Consider the following 17,523-nt stretch of genomic DNA (forward strand, 5'->3'; position numbering starts at 1 on the left):
TTTTATTTTAAAATTATTATCTCTCCTATAAATCAAATTATATTTTAGGAAATTATTCTTTGATTTTTCCATTTAGGGGTAAAGTCAGGTTCAAATTTAGTACATAGGACTTTTGAAATTTGAGTCTATAAATCACTAGTTAAAAATTATTATTTTTCTATTGAAAAATATAGTGATTATTTTATAAATATTTTGATCGAATCAGTGAAAAAAGAATTAGAAAATTTTTCTCAGTGAGAATTTATTCATAAATTTTTCAATAATTTGCGGTGATTTTTTTTTTATTTCTAGTTGTGAATATGTCATAATATTATGTGGTTGTAAAGAAATTTCATTAATGATAAAATAAAAAGTGTTAAGTTAATTGTTTTGGAAATTTAAGAATATGAAATTTATTTAAAAACAAACTAACATAAAAAAAATTCACATGAATTAAAATAATGAGGTAATATTTATACATATAAATTATATTTTAAAAATAATATCTAATAGAAATCCCTCAATTGACTGAAGAACTGTTAGTGCAGTAGTGGAGGGTTCCAACTCTCGCATGAGTATGCATGAGCATACATATAACATATCTCTCAAATTTTAAAAATAGAAACACTACTATTTGGCCGGCTCATAATTCTCAAATATTTTTGGCAAGTTATTTTTAGGAGAAATTTTGATGAAATTGTACCATATGTTTGGCCTCAAGTTTTTTCAAATTTTGGTAAAATTTCAAAAAATATTATTTGTACCTGTAAGTTTGTGTTATTGTTTTATAATGAACATGTTCCGTTAAAAAAAAACTTTATAACATAATTGATAACAATCAACAACAACAAAATAACATTATATACAATACATTAATCGTTTCATTTAACATATACTTAATGATCAAGAATTAAGAGGGTCGGTGAATATTTTTATAGATAAATTTTATTTAAGAGGAATTAATGGTATTAGTTGATCATATTAATGGAGTAAATTGGTAGATAAATATTTAGTTGGAATTAATAAATGATTGATGTTTTTATAAAATATAAAAGTTTGGAGTTATTTTTAAATTTTTAAAACTTCTCAAGTTCCCAAGTTGGCAAGTTCTACTTTTTTTTAGAACTTGGGGTCTTTGTCAAAAATATTTGCCAAGTAATCACAAATTGTACGGACAAACACAAATTTCCAAATATTTTTTAAATTTTTACCAAAAACTACTTGGGGCCAAACGCTACCTTTATCTCTCATTGTCTTAAAAAATTATAGAGCATGCTCAGCGTGGCATAAAAATACCTTATTAATTTAGGCTGCATATATAAAGTAGGCTTAAGTCATGTACGACTCAATAAATTTATCTGCATATAATTTTTAAAGACATTTTAATCCAGCTAATTATAAGTTATATTTATCAAATATTTTAATCTTAACAAATTTATATCTATTTAATATAAAATGACAATCAATTGTTAAAAGGGGATGTTTTGATATTGAGGGAGTTCTATTATTATTCATCAGTTTAAATATACATATATATTTTTTTATTATTATTTTTATTTGTGTAACTAGCTCACTTATGGCATAAAATTCATTGATTGTTTGATTTGGAAGAGTATTGGTAATGATGTGTATAATTGTTTTTTCCTCTTACGTCTATGAGTTTTGAGCTTTGTTTAAAATGGTCATCATCTTGATTCAATTTGTTAAGACTCGATGTGATAATTAATTGATTTGTCTAAGTTTGGTTGTCTCTAGTCTATTTATTCTCCTTAATTGGTCTGAAATTTTAGTTGTCTTAATCTGTTATACTCCGTTATTTATGGTAAAAGAGTAAATTTTGCTATAAAATTGTTGTATAAGTACATAAATATTGGCATGATATTTGAACTCTTCTGACAAATATTAATTGTGTTTCATGACTTTTTACCAATTTTTTGAAATAAAGCTTGATTAAATTTGACCAAATCACATGTAATTGATTTGGTTGCTGTAATTGATTTGATTGTTGAAAATCTTGATTGATTTTGTTTGAAATCTTGGTGGGTTTATTGTTGAAAAATTTAACTGATTTGATTGAAAAATCTGGTCACCTATTTTGAAATATTTGCTCCTTTATTTGAATTATTTGAAGAAAAAAAATCTGACTAAGAATAGTAAAGCTAGTTTTGTTGATTTTCTTATTTCTTGAATATCCTCCATCATTATAAAAGAAGACCTCACATCTTCATTTTAAAGGAGGAGATACACAGACAGAGAAAAAAAAAAGACTAGAACAAAAAAAAAACACAAAAAGAGTAGAGAAAGGAAAAGAACAAAAAGTATATTTTTACTTTACATTCTTAATACATCAAACCAAAACAAAGACAATAAGAAAAATTTCTTACATACTTTATTGTTGTTTTGCTTGTTCTCAACATCACAAGTTAGATTCGATTTGCCTATTCTTCCTAACTAAAGTATCCAGGTTAGTTCCAATCTTTCCTTGTATGTTAGTTTATTATTTTAAAAATGTTCTTGCCTTGTTTGTTTACTTTATCAAAGTAAAATCATATGATCATGTTATACCTCTATATTTGTATATTGTTTGTATTTTCTTTATGGTTTAACAGGGTTTGGATTTCAAAGTTCAAGACATGAAGAGTTCATTTAAAACAGGATCCAGATGGTTTTAGTTTCCTGTTTTATTATTTCTATTTGTATATTATTCTCTCTTGGTTGTTTTGGTGTAATAATACATGGGGAGAAAATATACTTGCTACTTGCTTATTTTTATTTCTTAGTTTATTATAAATTTATGTGTGTTTGGGATACATGTGATCTAGTTATAATACTCATATCCACATGCTTAGGTTTATTTATTCACGATAGAAATATTTTTTTTACATGATGTTTGCTTCACTCAAAAATAAAATAAAATAATCTAAGGATGCTTTGTTAAATATCATTTATCGTCATATATGTTTCAAAAATAATTTATCTATTTTATATGTGTTATGTTTGTTTATTAAATTTTAAATCTTATTAGAATAATTGCTTTGATGATTATTATACATTATAACTTGCCTTTTAAACCTAAAATCATGTTTATAGTTTCAAACAATAACTTTGTCATATTAACCATTTATGCATTATATATGTAGGATCTACTAAATGATTTTGAACACGATGATAATCATATTTAGATTTGAATGCCATTTCATATAGATCTCATGTCCATAGAATTTTATAATTTTTTAATATAGCATGTCCATATATATTTTAATTAATATTTTTAACATATCATTTTGTATAGACATCATGTCCATAGGGTTTTATGTTAAATATCATATAACAAATCATGTCTATAGGACTTAATGAATATTTAAATATTTATAGTGTTATGGGTCTTATCAAATATTTTTAAGCTCGTTATATGGATGTAATAAATATTGACAAATGTTATTAGGTAGTTTCAATATAAAGTAATTCCTAACTTGAAAGCACGCCATTGGGGTATGAAAATTGTAAGTAGGTTTTAATAAATAATTTGGTACGTCTTATAGAAATCATGTCTATAGGATGAAAGGATATTCCTCTGATATTTTATTTAGAAATCACACTAACAGAATTATAATAATTATTTATCATATTATTCTTATATCGAAATCATGCCTATAGAATTTTAATAAATGTTTATCATGATATTATATATAGAAACCATGTTTATAAGATTCTAACAAATATTTATTGTATTATTCCATTTTGAAATCGTGTCTACATTTTAATAAATTTTTATTTCATTTAGAAACCATATCTGTGGTATTTTAATAATCTTCATCATGCTATTAACTAAAAATCATGTTAATAGAATTTTATAAATATTATTAGTTAATAATTAAAAATTATCAAGAATATCTTTATTTTATCATGTTTGAATTCTTGCATTAAATCTCGTATATTTGATTGTATGCATACACATATAATTATTATAACTTTCACTATTATCTATGTTTTCAAGCATGCTAATTAATTAATTTAGAGGCCTACTTGAGATTTTATGTGCTAACTACTCGTACCGTCTGTTTTATTTGGCGATGTGTCCAATTAGGATGACTATACTTTTTTAGTCTAAAACCTACCCTAATAGTACGTCCAATGTCTCTTGGATATTAAGTTGGGACGTTAGATACCTTTTAGGACGTTAGTTTTTATTATTTCTTTTAGATCGCTTTAGGATTATAATAATATATAAAATTAGGAGGGGTAGGGATAGATAGGCCCTTCGGAAATGATGGAAGTCGATCCGAGTAGAAAAATGACAAAATACTATATTTTTGTCTTCCGATTAATAAGTCGGCGCTGATCCGAAGAATATGAATACATGAATATTTTTATCCGTCTATTTTAAATATTTTTATTTGTATATCTGGGGTAGTTTAATGTTAAAAACTAAAATGTTTCCTTTTAGGCATCACTAATTTCTATTGCCTTTACTCTTATTTAATTAGTTGATAATATTTATTTATCATGTATTAATTCTAACATTAATTGTTTAGTTTAACTTAATTAAATCCCTTGAAGAGAAACCATTTTTTTATTATCGTTTGTTTCATTTAAATTATTTATCCCTCTTTTATTTCACCATTTTTATAACAAGTCTATCACTCTTATAAATTATCTTAAATGTTTTAAAATTTATAATTCTTTCAAATTGTTTAATGCTTCGATTATTGCTAAAATATATTTTCTCAAAGTTAGTCAAATAATTTTCAAATCGTCGGATAACCGCATGTTAGCGGCTATTTTAAGTGCTAAAACCTTCTTAAAATAGTAATATGAACCTCGTACATTTTTCTCTGAATTTTTAAGACTTAAATTTGTTAGAGTCTTTTAAATTAAGTTTTCTTAATTTCTTAAAAAAATCGACTCTTCTTTTACTAAAATTGATTTTTTCTCTATAAAATTGAAATTAATTTTAAACCATCTTTTTCCGACATAACACATATTATTATTCTTTTGTGTGTGAAAATTTATTATTTTTAAATTAAAATTCAAGAAAAAGATATTTTTCAATTAATGCTCAAAAGTTATCTCCAAAACTGTATACTTTTTTTATCTTTTAATTAATTCATACTTTATATAAAAAATAATAATTAACAATACACGTATAAAAATAACCCACATTAAAAAAACTAACACCCGTATATAAATTTTGTGATTTTAATTAAATTAAAAATATTCCTCATCTCAAAATCAAATAAAAATAATTTTATCTGTTTATATTACAAAGTTTTTTTTTAAAAAAACAATTGTACAGTTTATGTACTATAAAATTGATAAATCCTCACATAAATAAAAATAAACCTACAAATTTAATGAAAATAAATTTTATGCCGGTAATCTTTGTTTTTTTGATATTTTTAAAGTTGATTCACGTGTTATCCCGCAAATTAAGTAAAGATAAAGAGCATTTGACTCTAATTGATACCTTGCATCAATTCTTTACAACTCCTGTGGATCAAATCATATTGAAATTTTTAAAGATAATTTTGTTGAATAGAGAAAATAAGACCTCCCACAAACTTCAATCAACCAAACAAAACAATTTTCATGACTATAATTAATAATACCAATGATAACCAAAATAAATAATTAAATAATGACACAATGATATCAAGTATGATTATTTCTTACGGATTCCATATATATTTATGGTGATCAAGTTTTTACTTGAAGATCAAAGTAACAGAAAGTGTTGGCTTCATGATTGCATGATAATAACATTTAACCTTTTAATCGATAACTGATTTTAGAAATTATTATTATTTTCCAATAACTTTACTAAAGAAATTATTATTAAGTTTCAAATCAATTTTAGCCTTGATTTTCAATTTATGTCCACCACTTAAGACATGTAGAACAATGCATAATGTTAAATAATTAGTGCATTTTCATTAGTGAAAAAAAAATCATAAGAGAAATTAAATATACAAAGATTTACCTTTTCATGAGTTATAGCCTTTGTATTTTTTTGGTCTTTGAGAAACTTGCTTTTTTGAATTGTAAAAATTTTAAAAAGAATGGAGATATGTTGTTAAATTTATTGAAGAATAGAGAAGTTAAGGCAAGTGGGTGAGAAATTTTAGGGGTTGTATGGGGTAGTTGATATTTTATTGGGTCTATCTTTTTTTAATTGATTTTATTTTTAACTGTCCCTTCATTAATGTTTTTTTTTTACACATTACTTATTTAACATTTTTTATTATTTGTCAATTGTCATTTTTAATTTTGTGGTGATGCCAATGCGTCAAGTCGTCCATAACTACAAATTTAAATAATTTAAATTTATTTTTTAAAACTTAAAAATCGAGTATTTTTAAAAAACGAAAAATCAAGTATCCCAATTACTTTTTTTTTGGTCATTTTCATTTGATTTTTTTATTCTGAATGTTTTGATTTAGAATGTGAAAGTGGGAAGTAGTTGAGATATATTAGGAGTTGATAACTTTCAAATATCAAATTAATTTTTTTTGTTGTTCCCATATAATCTTTTTAATTTACAAATATCAAATTTATTTTTTTTGTTCCGATATAATCTTTTAACTTTCAAATATTAAATTTAATTTTTTTTCTGATAAAATTTATTTTGTTGATAATTTTAAATAATTTAAATATGGTAAAAATAGGGAAGTTATAACCACCTCCAAAACTGTATGTATTAATTCAAATTTTACCTTTGTCTTTCTATTTTTTTTTTATATAAATTTATTTAAATATCAAAGTGTTCGATTTCAACTCAAATTAAAATGCAGACAATTTTTATGATATAAAATTAAAGCTTCTCGTAAAAAAATAAATAGAATAGAGATAACTATTGAATTTTTTTGGGTATTTGTGGTTAAATTGACTTTTTTCTAAAATAATTTATTTTTTTCAAAAATAATTCTACATATGGAAAGTGTAATTAAAGAAATGTGCAGCGAGAAGTAGTGAAGATATATTAGGAGTTGATAAAGATTAAATTATATCATCTTTTGCATATTTTTTTTGGTCATTTTCATTCTCTTAATTCTCAATGTTTTGATTTAGGATATGAAAGTGGGAAGTAGTTGATATGTATTAGGAAATAATTCTTTCAAATATCAAGTTTTAACTTTTTGATTCCCATATAATCTTATAAATTTCAAATATTAAATTAAATTTTTTGTTCCGATAAAATCTTTTTTGTTGTAATTTTAAATAGTTTAAATATGATAAAATGGGAAAGTTGTAACCATCTCCAAAACTGTAATTATTAATTCAAATTTTACCTTTATCTTTCTATTTTTTTATATAGATAAAAATGTAATAAAAAAAATGTGAATGGGGGTTATGTTTCACTTTGTTTTCTAAATACTTGAAACTCGTTAAAAAAATTCAACCAAATAGATGATTCCTATTTTTTTGATATTTGTGGATATTATGCAGTTTGTTTCTAATATCATATCTTATTTAATGTTTGGCTTTTTTTTCTTCTTAAAAATATAGTAATATAATATGAAAGATATTTGAAAATATTTTTAAATGAAAAATTTTAAAATCATTACTATGATTACAAAATTGTCACAATTTGTATTTAAAGAAAATGAAAAAAATAAAATAAAAATAAAAATATTATTCAGAAATAAAATTTATATAAAAAAGGTATAAAAATTTAAAAGTTAGTTAATCATTACCTAATTTAATTAATATAATTAATTATTTTCCTAAAATGACACATGGCAAATTTATAGGCAACCATTTGGATGAATGTGATGATTTTATCCTCTCCTTTTAATAATATATAGATATAAATTGGAGTGGTTAATAACAAGTGATTGCAGAACATACGTTTCTCATATTTCATGTGGGTTGCAAAACTGTACATTCGGATTGATTTAGTGAAATTAAAAAGACTTAAAGTTATTAATGATTTCTTATAATTCGTTTAAATATCTTAATTAGAATTTAAAGAACATTTAAATTATTTAAAACATATATCTATTAAATACAATATACTGATATGATAAAATAAGTGCACCTTATAGATATTGAGCTCGTGAACAAATCTTAAATAGTTTTTTTCTTTCTTAAAAAAAAAGGTTTCCTTTTTTTTTTAATTGACACTATAATAACTATTCTTTTATTTAAAAAATGATTTCTTAATCAACAAAAGAAAGCAATCCCAGCATCTTCTTCACTTGATTTTCAGTCTCAAACTCTCTGCATTTTTTTTCTTTGTTATTTTATTTCTTTTTATTCTTTATAGAAAAATAATCTGAATCTATTAATTGAATTTACAAGAGGAAAGAAGATTTTTAGACATCAAAGTTAAATAAATTGACTGACGTTTTCGGTCACTCCAAGCAAACATTACCACTCAAATTGAAATGTGAACTAATTAACAATAAATTCAGAGAATTCTATAAAATTAATTTGAGTATTTTCAATTACTGATTGATTTTTTTTTCAAAATTAAAAATTAGTTAGATTGGGCTCATGGGCTATGTGTTGTAGTTTTATTCATTATTTTTTTCAAAATATGCGTGTAAGTTATATGCACAATTGTTTTAAGCTAGTTGTCATTTTGTGTGCAATAGATACACATTCATTAATATTACAATATCTAATATATACTAATTTTAATTGAAATATCTAAGTGAATTATACGAACAATTTAACGAATTTTCGATGATTTAAGCAAATTAAAAACATACAACCCACCTTCCATCTTCAATATCGAGGTAATAAATTTGAGTTAGCATTTAAATATAATAAAATTAAAAATTGATAAATTAATCTTCATTCTAATCTTAAGATTGTAGGTTTGAATTACCGTTTAAATTCAATTTAGTTAAAATTAACAAATCACCTTCATCTTTAATTTTAAGATTGTGGATTCAAATTACTATTTAGATTAAGTATAGTAAAATTAAAAATGAATAAGTCTTCCTTTCATCTTCTTTGGTTCGAGTTGATTTAAAAATAAAATAAAAAAATCAATAAATAACATGTATAAATAAATTACCAGAAAACAATAGTCTTCCCTGTCATTTGCCGCTCTCAACCATGGAGAGCATTTCTAGTTTTTCCGCCATTTCTCCAATTTCCAAAAATATTGGATTTTCTAGGACTAGGATTGATTGTGTAACTTCAATTACAAATGGGGAACTTTTTTCTTTCAAGAATTTGAACAATTATTCATCTACTATCCTGAAGCGACAGTATCAAAAATCAAGACATGCATTTGTAGTCAAAGCAGTGGCAGGAGCTGATTCATCTGTCGAAACCAAAAAGAAGGAAAATAGGGAGCTTGTGAAACCGGTTTACTCTTCTACGCCTCCTAATCGTCCTCTTCGAACTCCTCACAGCGGGTAAGGAAACTACTAATCCATGTCCCTTTATTGATGATTTTGTCGTATGGAATTGATATATAACAGTAGTTTTCTCAAAAAAGATTTGATTTTTAAGAACCCATCAAATGTGTATGTTTGATTTTTGATTGAGCAATGATGGAGGGAGTTGTTGGGTAGAATTGAAAATATGGGTGTGTTCGGTATGGTAGGAAAATGTTTTGTTAGAAAATATCTATTAGGAAAATAAGTGGGTTTGTTACTTCTTTTTTTTTTCTTTCCGTGTGTAAGCAAAAGATATTATTCTAAATTTATTTGTACATAATCAAGACAAATACTATGAGAGATGTGGGGATTGGGTGGTGGGAATGGGATCTATGGGGTTTGAAAGGGGTCCAAAGTCCAAAGTCCAATTATGAGAAACTTGAAAAAATAGGATGAATCGAAATTACCACGACCGTGTCATTGCTCGTCGGCCTGCTTCTATATGTCGAGATGTAATCCAATCAGGTTCAAGTGCCCGAAGAGCATATTTACCATAAGAAATATGATTACCTTGATATAATTTGATCATTATGAACAAATCCAAAATCTTTATATATAGAGGACACAACTAATTAATTTCCAATCCGGGGTGAATGAAATCCGATACATATATTAGTTAATAAAAGAATGCCGAATCAGTATAACTATCCTTCTTCTGACACCTATCAGGTAAATTCAATAAATAGATGCTTGTTGGCATTCCAACCTTCCTTCTCCTTTCAGGGCCTATCCAAAAGAGAATTTATTACTTCTTGGTCGTGAATCTCTGAACTGGTTGTTTGCGATTGACCTTTTCAAAACCACTTTGTAGAAGGGGGGGGGGGGGGGGGGAGGAGGGTATCACACTCAATAGAACCTTCTGGGACCTGATACACTTGAAGAATCTTTTCCTTTCTTTGGTTATCTCTGGAAAGATTGAAATGGAGTATCGGGAGGACAAAATCAACTTTGAGTGTCACTTGTAGAAGTGATTTGGAGTTATAAGTTTCTTTTGGATATCTAGAATGCAATGTAGAAGCCCCATGAATCCATTTGTGATAACTTACTTTATTTTGATGCTTTAGGTACCATTTTGATGGAAGTACCAGAAAATTCTTTGAAGGTTGGTTCTTTAAGGTATCAATTCCAGAGTGTAGACAGAGTTTCTGCTTTATGTATTCTGTAGAGAGTCCTTCATTTACCAAGAAATTAAGCAGCTTTGAGGAGCTGCAATATGGGCCTCGGTTTACTGGTGTGGGAGCTCAAATTCTTGGTGCAGATGACAAGTATATTTGTCAATATAGTGAAGAGTCTTCAAACTTCTGGGGAAGTATGTTTTTTACTTGTGTATATGATTCTTATTATTTTGACCTAGCAATGTCTGTCTTCGTTATTCGTATTAAATCCCTTCTATTGAAGTGGATGATCGTCTCTTCACATGCTTAGTAGTGATTCCTTAAGTGAAAGCTATTCCTATCCTTTTTAGGAGAAGAAGGTTTTTGTCTTCCTTTTTGTATTGCCTCTAGATTTATTCAGAGCCTTGTCATATAAGTCAGTCATATCAGGAGTTCTCTCATTGTGACCACCTCCAGATTTGCTAAGACCATGATGATGCAAACTCCAATGACTTTCTTTACTCATGAATGCTCTCACTTATTCTCTTCTTGTCAATCTTTTTAATTTACTTTTCAATGTAGCATACACTTTTTCTTTTATTTTTTTATATCGACCAAGAATCATATCTTGTCGGTGTATGACTAGTATCTTTTCCATGTATGTTAACAGTGTTGTCAAAGCTGCACTTTATGGGAACTTCAGTGTCGTAATCAAGGCTCTAAGGCATACTTTTCTTTTCTAATGAGTGCAATCCTGAAGATGTGACACTAAACAATTGATATTTCACTCTATCATAATTGTTTTTTTCAATTTCTTTGTTGTTATATTTTTATTCATGCTTACGATTATTAATCTTGGACTAGACATACATATTTATAGTTTTTCTCCATTTGCGCCTTTTCTCATTAAAGCCCACACTTTATTTGCGAATTGCTCTTAAAGCCCCCAAAGGACCTTAGAACCTTTTGCGCTTTTTCCTTTTGATAACACTCCATATGTAGCATGTTATTCTGCTCATTTTGAAATTTTCCTAGTATACTAACAAATAACAATATCTCATGATCAGGTAGGCATGAACTGATGCTTGGCAACACCTTCATTGCCCAAAATAGTGCGAAGCCTCCAAATAAGGAAGTTCGCCCACAGGTCTGTACATTTCATTGTCTGTCCTCTGTTAAACTTTTAGTCATTTTTTTAAGTAATATATTTTGGAGATCATTCATGACTTTACAGTTTGGACATTGATACTACATTTACCTGAGCTTACTTAAATAATCACACAATTACACTAACCATTGAGTAATTTATTCGGCTAAACACCAATGATGTGGAGCTTTTATATAATTGGCGAAGTGTTTGTAGGAGTTACTTGAAGCTAGCCTCTACAGTTCTATTTAATTTGAGTAAACTAGTATTATTGTTTTCTCCCAATTTTTTTTTAAAGATCTTGACATGGCTGTGATAATAGCTATATAATAGTTTCAATATCTAGTAACCTTCGGAACGACCAAGTATAATGTTACTACTATCACCATCTAAGTGGTGAAAGCAAGGAATTGAGTTGTCTTTATACTTTGAAGAACAGGTATGTCGATCCATGTTGGATGCGGAAAAAACAAAGCCAAAAGCAGGACTTACATACCCAATCTCGTCTTGTTCGTCTTAATATAATAATTAGGCTATCTTCAGATATTCTATCTCTGTATGACTAAGGATGTGTTTGGTATGGGGAAAACATTTTCCTCAATTTTCCTATGTTTGGTTGGTCAAAATGTTTGGGAAATATTTTCTCTTGGAAAACAAGTTCCTTAAAAATGAGGAAATGCTTCCCTAATGAAGTATGGAAAACAAATTGCATAAGTGGTCTTCCAAGTTCATTATTTCCTCTTAACCCACCCAGTCCCCCCAACCCCAACACTTCGACTATCCCACCCCTGAGCCCTTACTTCCCATCCCATCCCGCCTCCTTAGTGTTTTGCTATCACATATAAATGCTCTTAGCATAATATTTTTGTGCTTACTTACCAAACACTAGAATATAAGTAAGAAACCCATTTATTTTCTAAAAAATATTTTCCTTTATACCAAACACACCTTGTCATTTGGTAGCTGGTTTGAAAATGAGTTATACAATTAAGTTCTACATAAGTAATACCACGTTTAGTAGTTGGTTATGAGGTAAATTATTTATGTATAAAATCAATACGGTATTCGGTTTTAGAAATTCACATAACTAATACATGTATAAGTTATTGGAGAATCTATATTATTTTGTGCATGATAGATGATGAAATAAGTAATACATGAATTATTAAACCTTGCATAACTAATCCATGTGTAAAATAATGCATAGTATTACTAATACTTGCATAACTCTTAACCATCTACCAAGCGACTCCTAAAAGAATAAAAACTTGAGGCATTCTTTTCATGCATAACTTGTAGAATAAACTACCTGAACAAGTAGCAGTGCATCAAACACCCAAGGCATACAAAGTATCTAGAAGAATCATTGGTGAAATATCTAGAAGAATCATTTGGTTATTCATGCACTGGTGCATTTCCTATAAGAACAAATATGACATTAAGTATGTCTTAACTCTATCATTGATCATTCACATCCCCAGTATGCTCTATGATTGACTGTTTGTTTTTCTAATGGCTTATACAGGAGTTTAATCGCTGTGTCACAGAGGGTTTTCAAGTTACCCCACTTTGGCATCAAGGATCTATTCGCGATGACGGGAGGTACTTATTTCATTGAGTAACTTCTTATGTTGTTTCCAAAATGCATATTCTCTTGAAACATAGTGTAGAAGAAATCGAGTTCAGCAGCAGTTTTTGCTTCAAATTGTTGTGATGCTCTTTGAGTATTTGTATTTCTTCGTCCCATGATGGGTTCCCATCCTAGGCCACTTAAGTCTACATGATGTAAAGAGTTTGATATACTTAGTCTCCTTTTAGTTACCCTCGCTCGAGAAAGCGGGGAAAGGAGATGGCGCTGGATTTAACAATCCTAGGACCTGTATTTAACATTTAATCACAAGCATATCAAGGTTGTAACAGATATACTGTTGCACAAAGCAAGGATCCTGTTTTACATCTGAATGGACCAGAATGGAATTCTCATTATAGTCGTCACTAGTGAACTTTAAGAAATGGAATTTACCCCACCTTTGGAGTTTGGAGAACCAATCGTTTTATGTTATAACTGCATCTCAATCAGTTCTCTCTTTAGAGAAGAATACCCGAAAGGTGAAAAAGTTATGACTGTCTGTTGAAGTTAAACTTGAAAGTGAGTCTCTTATGTGATTTCTTCGTCTCCAGGTAGAAGCAGAAAGAAACGGTACCAAAATGCATATCCTTGTTCCCATCCCTCTCGATTCTTCTCTTCTGGTGCATGATTGTGGGATAGAGTTAGGTAATTGACTTGGTATAAAGTGTTTGGAGAGGGTTTTGCGGCTCTCTTGAATTGTATGTTACCATGATATTAGCTACGGCTGTTACTGTAAACAATTTCTATTGTCTCTCTTTTCAAGAAAATTTCTCTTTTTTAAGCATCGACAAGTTTTCTAAACCTTGCGGATCTCCTTACCCTTCCTTTAAGAACAGTCTCTGGTCCTATGCTTCTCCCACATTGGATGCTATCAACCATTTCATGAATAATATTTGATCCCTCTTATCTTGTAATCAAGGTTAATTGAGCCTCAGATGTCTTATGCTCAAAGTAAGGGAAGAGAAAATTATATTTGTATTTTCCCCCCATACAGTCAATCATGTGAGAAACATACGTGTTAATGAACTGACATAACTCTACTTGACAGGACAGATTATACTGAAATTGTGAAAACTGCTAGCTGGGAGTATAGCACGCGGCCCATTTATGGATGGGGCGATGTTAACTCAAAGCAGAAGTCCACGGCAGGATGGCCTGCTGCTTTTCCTGTATTTGAGCCACATTGGCAAGTATGCATGGCAGCTGGACTTTCCACAGGTAATATCTACTCCCTCCGTCCCATTTTATGTGTCACCGTTTGACTTGGCAATGTACTTAAGAAAAAAAAAGGAAGTCTTTTAAAACTTGTGGCCTAAAACAATCCTTAGATATTTGTGTGACTGTAAATCATTTCATTAAGGGTAGAAGTGGAATTTTAAAGTTAAATTGTTTCTAATTATTTCAGTTTTGTTTTGGCTTATCGAGGAGCACTTTTCTCTTCTCAAATTTCATTCATTGAGTTCTTTGTTGTATGAGTTGGAAGGTCTTCATTAACCTAAAGTCAATAGTTCTTTCAGTGTGATCTCTTCGCACAGTTTGGAATTATATGATTCTATATGCCACTTTACATCTTTAAGTCCTCCAATTTTTTTAATTTTACCATGCTAACAAGATTAATACCATAACTTGGATCTTTATTATCGTTTGATCTGGATTTTGACCTCGACAACCGTGTGGGGATATGCTACTATGCAATCAGATTGGTCATTTGACCATTTCCAGTGATAGATAAGCCTAATAGGTGTTTCTTAGTTATAGTAATATCTTTTGTCTGTGTTGAAAGGAATGATTCTTAACTATGCATGTTGAACAACAAATTAGCTGGCTTAAAATAACAATTTCTTTTGAAAAGCATCTTTAAGTTTTGCATCTAGGGGCAGCTTGAGACCCTAAGAGAGTCACAGAACTATCTTATTGGTTCTTGGTCTATATAGACTAAAGAAAAATAGAAAAGATTGGTATTTTGGACTATGCCCTAGAAACCAGATTTACATTTCATATTCTTTAGGATTAGAGTTAAAATGCAGATATTCATCAGCTGAAAAGTTGAGTGCAATATTTTATGTGTTTGATGAAATAAAATAAAGGAATAACATGGAGAACCTAATCATGAATTTCTTCTGCCAGGCTGGATAGAGTGGGATGGTCAGCGGTTTGAGTTTCAAAATGCTCCTTCTTACTCCGAAAAGAACTGGGGTGGTTCCTTCCCAAGAAAGTGGTTTTGGGTACCTCTCTGCCTCCTTTGTGTCTCACTTTGCAGAATTTTTTCAATTACTTGCATCTTCTTGTTTGTATCCGACTTTGTCTTAGGATTGTCGACCATTATTTATATCTTGTATGCTGTCCTTTTCTTTTGGATCACTAGTTTAGGGATCTGATACTTGCCATTCAGGCTATAGTCTCCATGAGATTTCTGAGAGATAAACTGCTGAAGAATGGAAGAATCAATGAACTATTTGTTATTCAATTAGCCTATGTGGTGACTGAGATCTCCTATATTCTCCAGATACTCCGAAAGGGAAAAGAACAAATATAGTAGGTGGGCTGAGCAGACAAATATGCTGGTGAAAGGAAGAAATTAAGAGAATCAGTAGTTCATCAAACTGGTCATATATGACACAATTTAATGGTGGAAATGCAATAAGTCGTTATTTTCCTTTCTCAATTTGCACCTGATCTTTTCAATTACAGGTCCAGTGCAGTGTCTTTGAAGGTGCAATTGGAGATGTTGCTTTGACCGCTGGTGGTGGATTAAGGCTACTTCCGGGATTGAATGAGACTTTTGAAAGTGTTGCTCTGGTACTTATCTCTAGCTTAATTTTCTACAGTTCACATTCCTCCTCCCCCCCACCCCCCTCTTTCTTCATGTTACCGGTTGTGTTGAACTTGATTTGAGGAATGCATTTAAACGATGAAAGAGATAGTGTTTCATACTGTATCTTGAAGCTTCTTTACTAGTTTTTGTTTACTATGTTATTTCACTAGCTTTATTAATCCTTATGCTTAACAAATCTTGCAGATAGGAATTCACTATGGAGGTATTTTCTATGAATTTGTTCCATGGAATGCTAGTATTAGTTGGGAAGTTACTCCCTGGGGTAAATGGAATATATCTGCGGAGAATGAGAAACATATGGTAAGTTTGCATTTTGAGAATATTACGACTTCGACAACATCTTGCATTAGTGCTGAAGCCAAGCTAGCATATTGGATTGCCTTTACCAGATGAAATTTCATGCCCTAATCAAGTCCCAAAAGATCTGAATTTCGTTGATTAGCTGGAAGCTGATTTAGTTGTGTTTGTGGTTGATTCACTAGATATCTAATTTGGATTTGTAACTTGAACAGGTAGAACTAGAAGCAACAACAGAAGATTCTGGTACCACATTGCGGGCTCCTACAGAAGAGATGGGTCTCGCTCCTGCATGTAGAGACACTTGTTTCGGTGACCTTAGACTGCAGTTGTGGGAACGGAAGAGTAATGGGAGTAAAGGAAAGGTATGTTTTTTGTGGGGCATACTTATCATTTTTGGGAGTTAAAGTAGAGATAGATACATGTAAGGTGATCCAAGAATGTCACACGTGGAATTTGAACTCGGAGATGTAGGGACTTTTTAGGGGTTTTGTGGCTTTAGAAATAAGAAAACTTGATCTCCGTATAAAACCTAAATTGTCAACGGGGTGCGTGTTGGATTCTCCAAAAGTAATGTATTTTGGGAGAATCCGACATGTGTGCGGCATCGAAAGTGCAACTTACTATAAAACTCTATTATACAACAATGTCTTATATTACTAATACTGGAATTTACGGTACTCCCTGTTTTATAGTGCTTTATGTTAATTGCTTCTTTTAGTTTATTGATACTGTTGATGTTTGTAGGTTATTTTGGATGTTACAAGCAATATGGCAGGTCTAGAAGTTGGGGGAGGGCCATGGTTCAACACATGGAAGGCAAAAGCAGAGATGCCGGAAATTGTTACTCGAGTTATCAATGCTCCTGTGGATTTGGATGGCATATTGAGCTGTGTTCCTCCACTTCTCAAACCTCCTGGCCTTTGAGCAAAGGCAAAAAGGGAGCAATTTAATGGCAAAATTTGCTATAGAATGAGAATCATTATTCTTGATTACATTTTGTAAATAACATCATATTGCCTATTGAATTGTCTCAGGTTGCACTTAACAGTATTTTGTGTAATCTTATTGCTAGTAGCAGAATAAAACAACCTTTTTTGGTTGGAGTAGAATTTTATTTTGATAATTCCCGTGAAGAAACCTAA

The 17,523-nt window shown here is 29.5% G+C and overlaps 1 protein-coding gene across 1 annotated transcript; it reads left to right on the forward strand.

The window, feature by feature from the left end:
* The first annotated feature begins 9,010 nt into the window (after positions 1-9,010).
* LOC129889444 (tocopherol cyclase, chloroplastic) lies at positions 9,011-17,490 on the forward strand. The gene is made up of 10 exons (XM_055964737.1): positions 9,011-9,350; positions 10,439-10,683; positions 11,536-11,615; positions 13,141-13,217; positions 14,294-14,463; positions 15,373-15,470; positions 15,937-16,044; positions 16,265-16,381; positions 16,594-16,743; positions 17,126-17,490. The coding sequence occupies exons 1-10, from the start codon at positions 9,046-9,048 to the stop codon at positions 17,303-17,305; spliced, it is 1,530 nt and encodes a 509-aa protein (XP_055820712.1). The 5' UTR covers positions 9,011-9,045; the 3' UTR covers positions 17,306-17,490.
* Positions 17,491-17,523: the final 33 nt, after the last annotated feature.

This window comes from Solanum dulcamara, chromosome 5, assembly GCF_947179165.1.
Source record: "Solanum dulcamara chromosome 5, daSolDulc1.2, whole genome shotgun sequence".
Classification (NCBI taxonomy): Eukaryota; Viridiplantae; Streptophyta; class Magnoliopsida; order Solanales; family Solanaceae; genus Solanum; species Solanum dulcamara.